At 37.8% G+C, this 17752-nt stretch overlaps 1 protein-coding gene across 3 annotated transcripts in view; it reads right to left on the reverse strand.

Annotated features, from left to right (window-relative positions):
• Positions 1-4280: 4280 nt before the first annotated feature.
• Positions 4281-17752, reverse strand: part of PLS1 (plastin 1) — a 128203-nt gene continuing 114731 nt past the window's right edge. For 2 of the 3 annotated variants that reach the window (XM_010801556.4, XM_059886715.1), the window contains 4 exons: positions 14498-14631; positions 13924-14047; positions 5499-5623; positions 4281-5264 (listed from right to left, as the gene is read on the reverse strand). In XM_010801556.4, the coding sequence (XP_010799858.1) occupies positions 5129-5264; positions 5499-5623; positions 13924-14047; positions 14498-14631 (519 nt within the window). In that variant the 3' untranslated portion in view covers positions 4281-5128. 3 annotated transcript variants of the gene reach the window in all.

Genomic DNA, 17752 nt, shown 5'->3' on the forward strand with positions numbered 1-17752 from the left:
GGGGGCGGGGCCCCCGCCAGCCCCGACCCCGATCCCAGCCCCGCCCCCCGGCTGGAAAAGGGATGAGTCGTTCCCACGGCCGCCTCTGCTCGAGGCCCGTTGGCCCCGAAGGGCGTCGCCTCCCCACGGAGCCAGCACTCGCCTTCCACAGACAGCCCCAGACTGGAGGCAGCGCATGCGCGGCCCCGGGGCCAGCGCCCCCTCCCCAGCCGCCGGCGCCCAGGCCGAGCGGGTCCGCGCCCGTCCGGGGACGACAGGGTGGCGCGCGCCAGGGCGGCAGCCGAGCGAGGGGCCGTGCCAGGAGCCGCAAGGGCCGCGCGGGGGGCGGCCCGGCCAGAGAGGACGACGAAAATCGGTGGGAGAGGAGCTCCAAGAGGAGATTCTACACGCGCCGGGCTCCAAGGCCCTGGGAATCATCAGCCGAGCAGTGCCCGGAGGAGATGTTCGCGGCTGTCCTCACGTCATCTTCTGCTCAGCGCTAGCTACGACGACGGAGTGGGATCGGCGGTGGGTGGGGCCTGCGACGGAGGCGGGGTCTGCGAACACCCCGCCCTCTACCCCTTGCGCTGCCTCCTGGAAGGCATCCTTGCAGCCTAGGAAAAGGAGAACGGTCCGGTGCACCCTCTCGACATCCGAGTTGCAAGTCTGAGGTAATTTCCCTCGCGGTCTCTGGGTGCATACATGTAAACATGTGGCGGGGTGGTTCGTTGAGCCTCTGACGACTTAACGCTGAGTCGAAACCCCTAGTGGAATTGTCGAATTATTGCATATTCCTTTGTCCTCTGGCTAAAGCATAAAGGACAGGACCCTTGCCACACCACTACACCCGTTTGTGTGCAGTTATACTGGGCTAGCTACCCTCGTTTCTAAAACTGTACTTTTTAAAAAACTAGTTTGTGATACAAAATTTGCATGACATTTCTGGTGTCATACATTTATTTGCCTGTAACCATTGGATAAGCACATCATTAGGATCTATCTATGTCACAGTCCTTCCAGTAGTTTCTTGTTCATATTCACATAAATTATTATAACTCAGATTTTAGAAGATGAGTGTTATTTAAGCAAAAGCTAACTGAATGCAGTAAGTGCTACTTCCTTGAATATTTTTTAAAAAATTATGCTTGATTTAAAGCATATTTTTGCACCTTTAAGAACTGGGGGAGGGGGGCTGAAAATTGTATCCCGAATCGTTTTCATTGCTTTCCACAGCCAACTATGCAAAAATCTCAATTGTGCCCCGAGTGCTTGGGTTTTTAAGGCAATATATAAATTTACTTGAGTATCACATATTCGAGAGAAATACTTCCTGTTCTTTTCAAGTTGACTTGCTCCATCCCTGTCCTGCCAACACTAACTCCCAGATTTCCTAAATATATCGTCCTCATTATGCAAAGTCCTCTTTCCATCATCTCTGAGATCTTTAGTAGACTAGACTGCCCACCTTTCCAAACATTTTCATCTGTTTACTTCAAAATGGTTATCTATTGAATCATGTTAGCTTTTCCTCTCTTATCCCTAGTAGATCGTAAATCTGCCCTTCTCTAATGTTTAATACAGTTCTAAGTTTGTGTATCTGGTGGACTGTCAAAATTGCTCATAATAAATCTGGCCATTGAACACAGTGGTACATATTTGTTTACATGTGTGTGTGCTTACACACTCTTTGTAGTTCAGTAAAAAATTTTTGTCAGTAGCAGAACAACTCTAACCCTGACCCTTCCAAAAGTTCCGGAGTGTTTCAGGGTAAAAATTAAGGTGGCTCAGAACTATAATCAGTAGTTTTTTCAAGCTTCTGGGTTTAGGTGACTCCTTATCCATAGGATTCCCTCAGGGGCTGGACTGATTTTTTAGATTCAGGAGAATTCCAATGTACTTTAGGAGCTAGTCTTAGGAAACATTCTAAAGAATTAGAGGGTTTTTCCTCCTTCAAAGTAAGCTAGTGTTGCACCTGTATCTTCAGACGTCTTTTTGAATCATCCCAGATGCAAAAGATTCCCTTGTTTCTTGTGTTCATTTTTATCCAGCATAAATTGGGGTACTTTAGGATCCTCTATATTTTTCATCTTTGATATGAAATCAGTGATAGAATTATAATGAACAATGGCATGCAAGATTCAGAAGCAGCACATTGCTTAAAGCAACTCAGGGAACCTCAGGTACCAAAGAGAAGAGCCATTACAACTCCAGTTGGAGAGAAAATTCAGATTTAGTTCTATAAGTAACAGGCCCTATCTTCATCTCCAAATTCTCTTCTTCTCCCTCTCTAAGGCCACATTTGCATATTTCTTTGCCTAAAATGCCTGCAAGACTCTTCCTGCCTCAGAGCCTTTGCACTTGTTCCTTCTATTGAACAATTATCAGACTTCTCCTCATTCATATCTCAGCCTGAATATCACAATGCTAGAGGGACCTTTCCTGACCTACCAAACTAAAATCTTTACCCCAGTTCCTAATTCTGTATCACATTACCCTGTTTTATTTCTCTTATTGCATTTATCACCATTTGCAACTCTTATTGTTTACCATCTTTCTCCAATAGGAAATAAGATTCATGAGGCCAGGAAACTTTGTCTATATTTTTCTCAGTTGAATCTCTAGTGTCTAGCATTATACCTGGGTCATAATAGATGAATTTATTTTAATGAGTTAATTAACTCAAGTTATTTCATCACAAACTAAATTTAAACTAATCATGTGTTGATCTTTCCAAAAATTCTTCCTACTAAAGGATCATAGAACCACCTTTGCTTCTCCCAAAATAATAACTTTTGTTTGTTTTACTCAAGCATAGGGATTGTTCCTTTTTTTTTTTTTTTAATTTAAAGGGATCATACCCCAAGATCATGTGGGATATATCCCAGGGATGCAAGGATTCTTCAGTACATGCAAATCAATCAATGTGATGCACCGTATCAATAAACTGAAAGATAAAAACCACATGATCATCTCAGTAGATGCAGAAAAAGCTTTTGGCAAAATTCAACATCCATTTATGACAAAGTCTTTTCTGGAAAATGAGTCTGTGAGATTAATTTTCAAAGTTATGTATTTTTCTTTAAATGAAATAAATACAGACACATTTGTACATACACAGAATTTTATTAAATTTTTTGTGAGAAAAAGAACAGTCTAAAGTGCCAAATTTCATGTAAGTTAGAGAACTTAGCGAATATGGTGGAAAAAAAAATCAAAAGGGGAAACATAATTTAAATAATCTCACAAAAGAGCAAGAACACATCTTCATATAAGATAATCATCATCAAACTATAAAATTAAGAAAGGAAATCTTTTTTATTTCTTTTATAGAAGAATATATTTCAAAGTCTCACCTGTTGATATTTCTTTCAAAAAAATTTCTATTCTAAACATAGGAGTTGTCTCACTCTTACCAACATGAATGTTCTAATCCATGGTAGATGGGGGATTTAGACTACTCATTCACAGTGAGATAGAATGACAGCATTTTTTGTAGTACAGCAGTACTGCTCACTGGCACAAACAGTGGAAGATGAAGGAACTAGACTTCTGGATTCACCTGTTAGGAGCAGAATCGGTCTATTGCCAAAAATTCAGACAAAAATACATCTGAAGCATTGCTACTCCCAAGTGACATAAATATTAATCAAACATTGCCAATTTGAAGGAAACTGGGAAAATGTGAAAATATGCTGAATATTAGCTTTGTGTTACTTTCTTCTAAAGATATTTAACAGGCATATTCTAAATTATTTAGGGCTAGAGTATCAAAAATTAGCATGTGTAACATGAAGCTAACAACACAGCATCAACATGTCTTGAGAGCTGTAGCCACAGTCGCTATAAACATTTGAAAGCAGTTGAAAAGTAACTATATGCATACCCAAAATGAATATTTCTAAAAGAAGTCTTCATGTACCAGATAGCTACAAACTGAAAAGTGTTACACAGCTAGTGGGGACACAATAATTATTTCACGGTTGGCTAACCGACCAATACAGTCTTCCTTCAGTATCCAGAGGGTTGGTTCCAGGAACCAGCCCCCCACCCACCCACCACAAGGATACCAAAATCCACAGATGCTCACATCCTTAATATGAAACAGTATTTGTATATAACCTACACATATTCTCCCATGTACTTTAAATCATCTCTAGATTACTTATACCTAATATACAATGTAAATACTGTGTAAATAGTTGTAAATACAATGAAAATGCAATGGAAATTATTGCTGGCACTTGGCAAATTTAAGTTTTGCTTTTCCTAACTTCCTGGAATTCTTTTTTTTTCCCCAAATATCTTTGATCTGCAGTTGTGGGAATCTATGGATGTGGGACCATCTGATATGCACGCATCAGATATGGAGGGCTGTCTGTATACATACTAGTTAAGAAAACCTGGGTAATTCAGGTGCAAAATATATATACGTACACACACATATTTCTCTAATAACATCTTACCTATATATATATATATATATATCTGCATGTCATGCAGTATATATAAAGTATCATGTAGTTAAAATTAAGTGTTAAGTAAAAATCTCCTGCTATTAATACTTATATAAGAGAATGAACTTTGAAGTTTATTCATGAGTTAGTCCTTATATAAAAAAAGTTTAGTGTTAACAATACTTGTCGCTTAAAAATTTTAGACACTATAGAAATTTACAGAAAAGCTAAAGTTTTGGACCACTTTACATAGCTGGAGGAAAAAAATAAAAGGATTAAGCTGGATTTTGACTCTGAATACATTTATGATCAAAATCAACACACACACAAAATCAAAACATACTTCACATCAGGGCTTGCAGAAAAATTTTTGTATTGATCATTTCGAACCATGAAAAAGAATGAATTAGTCTTGTTTTAAGGAGACTTCAAGGAAATGAAAATAATCATAAAGTATCATCTTGAAAATAAACATATTCTATTATCAGTATCAACTGGTAAATTTAATTGTGTTATCCAAAAAGACCAACAAATCCTAACTAGTATGAACAGGCTATTAAAATCATTAATGATTTCTACAACTATTTTGAGCATACAAATAATCTCTGGTTTTATACCTACTACATTTCAGAATTCTGTAAACTGTGAGACATTCCATGTGTTTAATGTGGCAGAAAATCATATTAAATGCTTCATTATTTTATTTTGTTCAGTCCTTTTCCCATTAAGCATGCAAACACTGTCATAACCATCTTTGGTTTCACTTCCACAAGGTCATCAGGTAAGGCATATATCCGGGCACCGATCTTTCGAGCAACAGAAATGGCGTATCTTGAAAAGACAAGACAAATATCTTGGTATTTGTTTTCACTTAATATATGTTAACAAAAGAATGAAACATTTTGACACAATTAACTTTACGATAAAGTTAAGTTTCTGAGTCTTTAAATCATATTCCCCATATAAGTTGTATTTTAAAACGTCAATTTTTAGGACATAATACTTCACATATAAGGATTAAGAATGAAAGAGCCACTATGTTCTAATATAAACCATAAGGCTTACTTAGCATTGTTCAGCTTGTCCTCATCAGAAAGGTCTTCTCTCTTAATCATTTCTTGACGAACTGCATTTGGTGCAATGGCATCTATTAAATCTAAGACAGGTAAGCTAGTGCTAATTGATTTGTCCTAGAAAATAAAGATGAACATTCATAAACATCTTTGGTGCATGTTAGACTGGAAGGTCATAACCATATAAGTAAAAGCAATTCAAAAATTTTCATTATACTTAACATTCAGCTATTCTGCAACCAACACATATCACAAACCATTTAAAATATGCTTTTCCTTTTATCCTTGCTGAGCTTACAGCATAGAGAATGGTCACCATACCTGTAATAAAGTTTGGGGATATGACAGTTCCTTAAGTATGCTAACTACAGTATCCATTCTATAAAAAACAAACAACTTTCAAAAGGGAATAGATGAAATTTAAATGAACAGTTTTGCAAATTCTAGCAGTATTCTTTATCTTAGACCATGGATTCCTAAGACTTCACTTAATATTTTTCAGAAAAAAAAATAATAATGAAAAGGAACTAATATTTACAAAGGCATTATTCTTGTTGCTTTACATGTTTTTGTTTAATCCTAACAGTCTGGTAATAAATTAGAATCTCTCTTTTAAGATGAAGAACATGAAGGTCAGAGAGCTCAAAAGACCTATTCCACAACCAGTCCGTACAGAACCAGTATTTGAACATATAGCTGTCCAACTCTAATGCCCAGGATTCTTCAGTTTTGATGTTACTGTCAAAGCAACTAAAAATGAACAACAAAATTCTAATGCATAGAACTTTGCTATTGAAGTCAGAAATCATGGTCTGAATTGATTTTACCATTTATCAGTACTTGAACAAATTATTTGTTCTGTCTCTCAGCATGAATAGTGGCACCTGTTGCTTGCACCAGAGCCCACTCATTCCTCACTACTTTCCCCATCCTGACAGAAGCCACATTTTTACTCTGAATGCATACCTCCCACACATGGATGTGTGCTTCAATGAAAACTAACCCCACCACAGCTCCAAGGGTGACCCTGAATTAGTGTAGACCATTTATTCTGTGGGTGAGGTGGTAAACTTACTCTTTTTATGTATAGAGCATACTGTAAATAACAGATACACTAATATCTATGGCATTAAATTTTTGGTGGGGGCAGAAATTTAGGAAGAAAATGTCTAAAAGACTCATTAGGCAGACAAGAATGAAAAAGATTGGAAAAATAGTCAAAGAGTTAATGAGAGGAATCCCATCTGATTGCTATAGTGATTTATCTGGGCTTAATTTTTATATTCAAGAAGAGCTATGGAAAGCTAGCAACACCCCTTCCTGAATGTAAATGAGAGGATGAAATGTTTGTCACAACAAGCAGCTATCCGAAGATAAGAGGAAAACCAGCTTTAGAAGGAAGCTGGCCCTTTGGATGGCAAAGCAGAGATGATAAAGACCTGAAAGACATTCTTCAATTACTGGTGCAGCCAATCCTGACGTCTGCCCTACTTCAGGATCTCTGCTATTTTTCTGTACCTTTCCTTTTGGTTTAACTCATCTTAAGTTGAGTATCTCTTGCTGCTGCTACTGCTGCTAAGTCACTTCAGTCGTGTCCGACTCTGTGCGACCCCATAGACGGCAGCCCACCAGGCTCCCCCGTCCCTGGGATTCTCCAGGCAAGAGTACTGGAGTGGAGTGCCATTGCCTTCTTACTTGAAGCCAAAAGCACTGTTTTCCTAATCACTACAATGGAAATATCACAGGATTCTTGGGAATATTAAATGAAAACATCTAGTAGAGTTCCTGGCCAAATGTGGTTCTTAATAACTGATAAAACAATTTGAAGCTATGTGAAGAATGCAGAGTTCTTTTTGAGGGCTGGGATCTATGAACTGCTACATTTATTTTTAAAAAAGTATATTCTTCATTTTCTAGAATGTTCATTTTATGAAATGGGTTTTTTGGAGTGAAGAAGATAGAAGAGTCTGGTGGGCTATAGGCCATGGGTCACAAAGAGTCGGACACGACTGAGTGACTAACACACACTTTAGGGTCCTTTATGATGCTAGTAATCCAGCTTCTGTTTTAGGGGCATCTTTTCTATTTCCGAAAAAAATCTCACACATGTTTTCTTAATGTACAGTCTGCAGACCACCTACATGAAAGTCGCCTAAGATGCTTATTAAAAGTACAAATTAATCCCTGCACTTAGAGTAACGAGAGGTTATTTGTGGATGGGGCAAGGAATCTACATTTTTAATAAGCTTCCTACAAGAATCTAATTACATATTACACTTTCTAAAAGCTTAACATGCATGTCATTCTATAATAAACTAAAATTTTCTATGTGCTTACTTTCATATAATATTTCTATGGTGGTTCAAAAACAGACATGTGGCTTAATTTTGTTATATTTTGATTATTTACATACTTAGGAGAGTTTTTTAAGTTTGGGGAAAATTGTTCTTTTTTCAGCTTTATTGAGTTAAAATTGACAAAATTCTAAGGTACTTAAAATGTACATCTTGATTATTTGGTATACCTACACATTGTGAAAAGATTCCTCCCATCTAGTTAATACATTTGTCACTCACTTCTGTATATATATTGTGTGTGTGAAAACAAATAAGTTCTACTCTCTCAGCCAATCTCAGTTATATTAAAATAGTGTTAACTATAGTTACCATGTTATACATTAGGTCTTTGGACCGTATTCGTCTTTTTATTGTTATTCAGTTGCTCAGTTGTGTCCAACTTTTTGAGACCCCCGTGGACTGCAGCATGCCAGGCCTATCCTGGAGGCTGCTCAAAATAATGTCCATTGAGATGCCATCCAACCATCTCATCCTCTGTCTCCCCCTTCCCCTCCTCCCCTCAATTCATCTTATAGCTGAAACTTTATACCTTTTTGTGGTATTTTAGATATTTCTTAACTTAGATTTAGGAAACAAGGATTTTCTCACCTATTTCCTTATGATTCATCTTGTGAAAAACTTACTAAGTTGAATGAAAAATTTGTTTCTAAAGATTATATTGGATCCCTTATCTTCCTGTTTCCAGAAAAAACCAACAGACCTATCCTCCAACTCCTCTGATTTGCATATGATCAGCGAAAGACATTTTACTGCAAAAGGAGCAGGGGTTATGGTAAAACCCTTCAGTTCAGTCCAGTCAGTTTAGTCACTCAGTTGTGTCCGACTCTTTGCGATCCCATGAATCGCAGCACGCCAGGCCTCCCTGTCCATCACCAACTCCTGGAGTTCACCCAAACTCTTGTCCATCGAGTCAGTGATGCCATCCACCCATCTCATCCTCTGTAGTCCCCTTCTCCTGCCTCCAATCCCTCCCAGCATCAGAGTCTTTTCCAATGAGTCAACTCTTCACATGAGGTGGCCAAAGTACTGGAGTTTCAGTTTTAGCATCATTCCTTCCAAAGAACACCCAGGACTGATCTCCTTTAGAATAGACTGGTTGGATCTCCTTGCAGTCCAAGGGACTCTCAAGAGTCTTCTCCACCACCACAGTTCAAAAGCATCAATTCTTCGGCGCTCAACCTTCTTCACAGTCCAACTGTCACATCCATACATGACTACTGGAAAAACCATAGCCTTGACTAGACGGACCTTTGTTGGCAAGGTAATGTCTCTGCTTTTTAATATGCTGTCTAGGTTGGTCATAACTTTGCTTCCAAGGAGTGTCTTTTAATTTCATGGCTGCAATCACCATCTGCAGTGATTTTGGAGCCCCAAAAAATAAAGTCTGCCACCGTTTCCACCGTTTCCCCATCTATTTCCCATGAAGTGATGGGACCAGATGCCATGATCTTAGTTTTCTGAATGTTGAGCTTTAAGCCAACTTTTTTAACTCTCCTCTTTCACTTTCATCAAGAGGCTTTTGAGTTCCTCTTCACTTTCTGCCATAAGGGTGGTGTTATCTGCATATCTCCCTTAGTTTAGTATATAAATACATTTTCATCATTTTTCTTTCACTTTCTTTAAGTTAATCACATAGAAATTACTTAAGCAAAAAGAATGCCAGAATCTTATAGACAACTTGTCTAGAGTTTGGCTTGATTTTCAAGATAGTGAAAATTATTAATTTGTTAATTTGATACACATTTCTTAATTTGATACACAAGAATTGATGCTTTTGAACTGTGGTGTTGGAGAAGACTCTTGAGAGTCCCTTGGACTTCAAGGAGAGCCAATCAGTCCATTCTAAAAGAGATCAGTCCTGGGTGTTCTTTGGAAGGAATAATGCTAAAGCTGAAACTCCAATACTTTAGCCACCTCATGCAAAGAGTTGACTCATTGGAAAAGACTCTGATGCTGGGAGGGATTGGGGGCAGGAGGAGAAGGGGACAACAGAGGATGAGATGGGTGGATGGCATCACCGACACGATGGACAAGAGTTTGGGTGAACTCCAGGAATTGGTGATGGACAGGGAGGCCTGGCGTGCTGCAATTCATGGGGTTGCAAAGAGTCAGACACGACTGAGCGACTGAACTGAAGAAGCTTTGAATATTTACAGAATTAATGAGCAGTATGTCACACAGCTAATAAGTAGCTAAGCCTATGTCAAACCCAGGGCTAACAACACCATAGCTTAGCTTTCAACCTGCAGTTAGATCTGGATGTGAAATCCAGCTATTCTGCTTAACATTCAATGACAGTGGACAAGTTATTTAACTTTTCTAAAACTTTTTGCTTATAGAATTAAAAGCAAATTAATAGAATTAAAAGAGAATTAAAAGAAACAATGTGTTCGTATAGTGACACATAGGAATCAGTCAATGGTAATTATGATTATCATTATTGACTGACATACCACCTCCTTATCTTCTTGGTGAGGAAAAGTAACATTGCTACTAAAAGGGGTAAATTTGTCTTTTCTAAAATTTCTGGGTACAGCACTGCCTTGATTAATAGGTTCTTACTAGTACCACTTACTATAGCTTTCAAATATAACATACCAAACTGGAAGAAACCTCCCTAGCCCAGATATTTTTTAGCATTCACTGCTGTATTTCTTAATTATTTATATTCTGTCTAAAGGTTTTATTATCAAACATATGTAAATGCCAAGCACTTTTGCAATATGTTTTTTCCACCTCAGTTCTAGTAAACCCATAGTCTCAAGTCTGCTTTTCTCTTAAGCCATCCCCCTTAAATGGTTTGTGTGTGTGTGTGTGTCTGTGTATGTGTTAGTCACTCAGTCATGTCCGACTCTTTGTGACCCTTTAGACTGTAGCCTGGGGCTCCTCTATCCATAGGATTTTTCAGGCACAAATACTAGAGTGGGTTGCCATTTCCTCCTGGGAATCTTCCCAACCCAGGAATTGAATCCGGGTCTCCTGTGCCTGCTTCATTGCAGATGGATTCTTTACCCTCTGATCCATCAGGGAAGCCCCCATTTTTCAACTATCTCTTCTGTTCAACTGATCACCAAGTTGTAATTCTAGTTTTAATATTTCTTTTAATCCAACTAATTTCCTGAAAATTACCTCAAATTCAGTAAGTTGAAAAATGATTGTTAAATTCACTGCCTGTTTAGAAAGCAGCTGTATCTCAGACATCCCCACTTTTTACTACCCAGGCCCCAAATACCCAGTTTTTTTTTTCTCACCAAGAAGATAAGGAGGTGGTATGTCAGCCAATAACAATAATCATAATTACCATTGACTGATTCCTATGTATCACTATACTAACACATTGTTTCTTTCAATTCTCTCAACTTTATAAGCAAAAGAGTATTAGATAAGTTAAATAACTTGTCCATTTAAATAACTCCTCTCCTTCCTGTGCATCCCTAAGTTAAGAAGCCAAATCCTACCTATTTTTTTGCAAGTAACTATCCATTCTTGGGCTTCCCTGGTGGCTTAGATAGAAAAGAATCTGCCTGCAGTGCAGGAGATGGTGATTAGATCCCTAGTTCGGGAAGATCCCCTGGAGAAGGGAATGGCTACTCACTCCAGTATTCTTGTCTGGAGAATTCCATGGATAGAGGAGCCTGGTGGGCTACAGTCCATGGTGTCACAAAAAGTTGGACACAACTGATTAACACACACACAGACACACATCCATTCTTACAGATCCCAGTGCCCATTTCCCACCCCTACCCAGGATCTGTATTACCTTGAGTTCTGCCTCAATAGCTTCCTTGCACTTAACACGACTCTTCCTCCTATCATACTCCCTACCTTCACAACAGTATTTCTAAAATACTTTGCTTACATTACTTGCCTTATCAATATCCTCTTTAAAGCCAGATTTCTCTATTAGGGGAAACATTGACTGAAACTGCCCACCCTGGCCAGGCACCACAATAACCGTTTGCATGAGTTATTTTATGTCAGGAGGTCCTGGTAATGAACATGGAACTAACAAGCCACCACCAACCAAAAGCATTTGGGAAAGGTCAAAAGGAGATGGCACGTGTCCTACCAACCTCCCAGAATCCTCCTCTCTGGAATCCATCTTGGCTGAATGCTGGGTGCACCACCAGGAAAGACCCTAAGTCAGAATGATTGGCCAAAGACAATCCAGAAACTAACCCAATTACCATAAAACCTGAGACTAAGAGCCACGTGGCAGAGCAGTCCTCCTGGTTTCCCTTACCCTGACACTCTCCGCCCAGGCGCTCCTTCCCAATAAGATCTCTTGCTTTGTCAGCACATGTGTCTCCTCAGACAATTCATTTACAAGTGTTAGACAAGAGCCCATTCTCGGGCTCTATCTAGACCCCTTCCTGCAACACCTCCACAGTCTTGGCCCAGCCTATATCTTGCACCACATCCCTTAGGAACCATTCTGTCTATCCAAACTACTTCTAAACTTCTGAGACTTACCTTTATTCAAGGTGGACCCTCTTCTAGCTTATTATTACCCTTTTGTTCTTTGGTGCCTGTGTGCTGGGTCACATCCAACTCTTTGCAGGCAGATTCTTCACCACCGCACCACCTGGGAAGCCTTGTTCTCCATGCATTCAAATCCTGCCTCTATCTCTGATGCTCAAATAAAATCCAGCTTTCTCCATCTACCCTTCAACTGACCATTCATTTGGAAATTCGTTAAATTTTCCCATAATATTAGTTGTATTATATCTTTGGATTTTAACGTTTACCCTGTAGTAGTATTACTTCCTCAGTTATACCAATCTTCTCTCTCAAATAAATGGCAAATACTCTGAGAGCTGAAATAATTTCTTACATCCTTTCTTTACCTAAAAATGTTACTTAATAGCTAAGACCTCAAAAATGTTTTATTAATTTGTTTCTAGATATTATCTATTATATTTAATGATCTATATGCTTATTATTTTTCACAAACTAATGTACAAATGAATTTAATTTCAGTATAACAATTTTAAAGAGTATCTGTCAATTAGAGAGTTTTATATATCCCCCTTCCTGCCTTACATTTTAAGTTGTGTTTTATATAAAGACAAATCATGGCCTAAAAATTCTTTTCTTTTTATATCAGCAACAATAAAAACTCAAATGTAATTAGTTCCTTACAAGATGGAAAAGAAAGAAACACTGTTGAACTAGGACTTTGTGACATCTCTGCCAACATCCAGCTCAGTTTTTGGTAAAGAAAAGAAGATTGAATTTATCAATTTCTGACATTTCTTCTGCTCTACCATATTGTCAAACACATATAGCAAAGACAAAGAAGAAAGTAAAAATGAGTAGATAACTTTGGGGCGAGTTTAGGGTTTCATCTGTTTGCACTCTTCAGTCACTAAAACAAATACAAATTGAAGGCTAAATTTTCACATATAATAAAATCACAAACACAAGGCTCACTGAATGGATGTGAACAAGCAGACATGCTTATTTGTAGCTACTATCAGCTTACATGCAAAAGCAAAACACAGTGGAAATGCATGAAAATTAGTCAGTATGTATGTGCAGGCTACATTCTGAGTGCTTTACAAATGATCCACAAATGCTCGGAAGTGAGTGGTAAGTGCCATTATGAAGCCAGATGACAGGATTTGATTTTTTTTTTCCTACCAGTTTTCTCAATTCCCACTTGAATCGGTTTGGCTGGCTCTGTTATGCCTTGGAAATGATGTCAATACAATTCTGAGACTGCTGCTAAGGAGCACAAAACATTATAGTCCTATATAAACAATAGCTATTTATCTTTCTCTTTCCTTTGACAATTGGATTTTTGGCTCAATTTCTTCTTGAACATTATATGACTAGAGTCCCATAATATTAACCTGCATTTATATTCAATAGGATAACCAGTCAAAATATATGAATTCAAATTAAATATTTCTGGTTTACACATCCCAAATAATCAGTATGCCTAAGCTCATCAACTGGGTGTTTTAACAAAACCTAAGTCAGTGTAATCCCCAATAAAAATTCTTTCCTAAACGTAATTTCTTACCCCTCCCAAATTTTAAAATAGCTTTTGATTACCTTAAAGCTGGAAATGAAAGTATTTTTGTTTGCACTTTTAAGAGTCTGATTGACCCATTCAATGATAATTGCATCATTTACTTTTTCACCCTCTCCAAGATCCGATAACACATTCAGTGTGTACCTGTAACAGAAAAGATACATATTTAAGGCTGAAAGTGGTGAAATTTACTCTTATATCATTTATATCAATATTTAGATGAATATTTAAGAAATATTTCAATTCTAATAAATATTTCTAATTTTACTCTCGTATTTGCACTTAGTAGATTCCAAACAGAGTTCAGTAATCAGAAACAAAAAATACTATCTAGTATATTAAAAAATTAAAACAAGTCTTTACTAAGCAGTTTTTCAGAGTCATTAAATAAGAATAATTGTGTTTCTAGAGATTGAGTCACTTTCAAAACAAAGTAAACATAAAAAATTTATTGTCAACAACAAATCATTAACAATATATTTTGCATTGTATATTTCTTCTGTGTTTGCTATTCTACAAAAGTAGCTAAAATTTTCCTTCAAATGACTTGTTGAAGGAAACTGATAGTGATGCCACAAACAAGTCAGTCTTTACCTTCTCATCAGCTGCCACACCAATGCCAGAGTGAGTGTTGAATTTCCTTCATTTAAGTCCTGCCCAGCAATGCCAACCAAGGAGAATTTGGCCTTATTCTTCCCAAGTTCCACTGCATAGTTACAGTTTTCAATCTGTAAATAGTAAATAAAAGTTTAGGTATCACGACAAATTTTTTAATGTATTTCTTGAATAGGCCAGCTTAGTTCAGTCATCTGAAAAATACTTGTGATGACACTGAAAATTTATAACAATTTCATATCCTAGTAACCAGTGAAATTAGGAAATAACTATTCCATTTTATAGCTGAAAATATCAGATCACCAAGGGGTTAACCAGGTAAGGAAACAACTGACTGAAAAGTTTAAAGATCCTCTCTTACTCTTAAAAGTCTTGACTGTCCAAGATGATACAGTGAATTAGTGGTAAATCTGAAACTAAAAACCTAGTTTTCTGTATTCCATCAGTTGAGGTAATCAGTGTTCTTTTGTCTACATTTAAAATTAGTGAACAGCGAAATTGTTTAAGAATCTAACTTCATCTCTAATATTTTATATCTAGATCTCACCCATCCTTTAAAATTAAGCTTTTAGCCAATGATTTTCAAAAAAGGATTAACCTTAACTATATCATCTGCTTCTTTTTGAACTTTGCTTCTTTGTTGAACTTCCAATCATGATTATCTTATAATGCTTATGCACCATCTTCTACTTAGCATTTTATGAACTTTCTTTTGCCAATCATACATAAGCTCCTTTTAAAGGAAAAAAACTATAAAATGCACAAACCTGTATCATATTCTCCCCACCCCTAGCTCAGGACTCAGCACAGTGTCCTGTCTACAGTAGGAATCGGATGCATGGTAGTGGTTTAATCACTAAGGCATGTCTTACTCTTATGACCCCATGGACTGTACCCTGCCAGGCTCCTTTGTCCATTGGATTTCCCAGGCAGGAATACAGGAGAGGATAGCCATTTCCTTCTCCAGGGGATTTTCCCAAGCCAGGGATCGAACCCAGGTCTCCTGCATTGCAGGCAGATTCTTTACCATCTGAGCCACCAGGGAAGCCCTGTCCCCTATAGTAAGAATCTGATGCATGAATACCAAGTAAACTATCTAACTACTTCTTTCCAGTGATAAAAGTACAATTAAAAAGTTTTTGTCTATCCTAGCCTCTACAGAAGTTCATTATTTCCAGTCATCTAGTATTATACTTATCTCAGAACACACACTCATTTGTGTGTGTATATACATATACATATACACACACAAATGAGTGTATACATATATATATACATATACACACACACATATATATGCCCCATACGTGTATGCACATATATATGCTCAATCCCAAGGAAGGGCAATGCCAAGGAATGTTCAGACTGCCACACAATTGTGCTCATTTCACAAGCTAGCAAGGTAATGCTCAGAATCCTTCAAGTGAGACTTCAACAATACATGAACTGAGAACTTCCAGAAGTACAAGCTGGATTGAGAAAAGGCAGAGGAACCAGAAATCAAATTGCCAACATCTGTTGGATCATCGAAAAAGCAAAAGAATTCCAGAGAAACATCTGATTCTGCTTCATTGACTATGCTAAATCCTTTGACTGTTAGGATCACAAAAAACCGTGGAAAATTCTTTAAGAGAGGGGAATACCAGATCACCTTACCTGCCTCCTGAGAAATCTGTATGCAGGTCAAGAAGCAACAGTTAGAACCAGACATGGAACAACAAACTGGTTCAAAATTGGGAAAGGAGTACATCAAGGCTGTATATTGTCACCCTGCTTATTTAACTTGTATGCAGAGTACATCATGTGAAATGCTGGGCTGGATGAAGCTCACGCTGGAATCAAGATTGCAGGGAGAAATATCAATAACCTCAGATATGCAGATGACATCACCCTAAATGGCAAAAAATAAACAAGAACTAAAGAGCCTCTTGATGAAGGTGAAAGAGGAGAGTGAAAATGCTGACTTAAAACTCAACAGTCAAAAAACATAAGATCATGGCATCTGGTCCTATCACTTCATGGCAAATAGATAGGGAAACAATGGAAACAGTAACAGACTTTATTTTCTTGGGCTCCAAAATCACTGCAGATGGTGACTGCAACCATGAAATTAAAAGACACTTGCTCCTTGGAAGAAAAGCAATGACAAACTTAGACACTGTGTTGAAAAGCAAAGACATTACTTTACAAAGGTCCATATAGTCAAAGCTATGGTTTTTCCAGTAGTCACGTACAGACGTGAGAGTTGGACCATAAAGAAGGCTGAGCACCAAAGAATTGATGCTTTTGAACTATGGTGTTGGAGAAGACTCTTGAAAGTCCCTTGGACTGCAAGGAGATCCAACCAGTCAATCCTAAAGGAAATCAATCCCGAATATTCATTGGAAGGACTGATGCTGAAGCTATAATGCAAAGAGCTGACTCATAGAAAAGACCCTGATGCTGTGAAAGAGTGAGGGGAGGAGGAGAAAGGGGCAACAAAGGATGAGATGTTTGGATGGCATCAGTGACTCAGGAGACATGAATTTGAGCAAACTCCATAAGATAGTGAAGGACAGGGAAGGCTGGCATGCTGTAGTCCATGAGGTCGCAAAGAATTGGACATCACTGACTAACACTTCCACTTTCAAACATTTAGTTAAGAAAAACAGTATGACTGATTTCTCCTAATTTTCTTTCCCAAGTTAGTTAAGACCTAATTACAAAACAAGTAAACCTGAGAAACAAAGATATACCTTTTTTTAAGAAGAAGAAAATGTTTCCAGGAAAAGTGAGAAAAGGACTACACAATAACAGAATTTGTATAAATTAATGGGTACTGTTCTTTAAAAAGCAGAATGCAAATTCCCAGAGGTCAGTGTGTTACAAATAAAAATGTAAGAAGATACTCTGAACCTGCTGTAATATCTGCCTTGCTCCCTTAATGAGTTAAATCTTTGATATGCATTCATTTTTTTTTAATGCATGGAGATAATGTTACAAAATTCTTTCTCTTTCCCAGGATTACAGATTTAGGCTTCTAAATAGAAATATGCACATAACTGAAAAAATGGATTCCTATGTATGGAACACAGCATCAGAGCTCTGTTTATGTAATAGTGTGGATAGAAGAGAGAAAAACCAGCATATTTGGGGCACTTCCCTAGTGGTCCAGTGGGACCTCCATGCAGGAGGCATGGGTTTGATCCCTGGCCAGGGAAATATTAATAAGATCCCACATGCTACAAAGTATGG

Source organism: Bos taurus, chromosome 1 (genome assembly GCF_002263795.3).
Source record: "Bos taurus isolate L1 Dominette 01449 registration number 42190680 breed Hereford chromosome 1, ARS-UCD2.0, whole genome shotgun sequence".
In the NCBI taxonomy this organism is placed as follows: Eukaryota; Metazoa; Chordata; class Mammalia; order Artiodactyla; family Bovidae; genus Bos; species Bos taurus.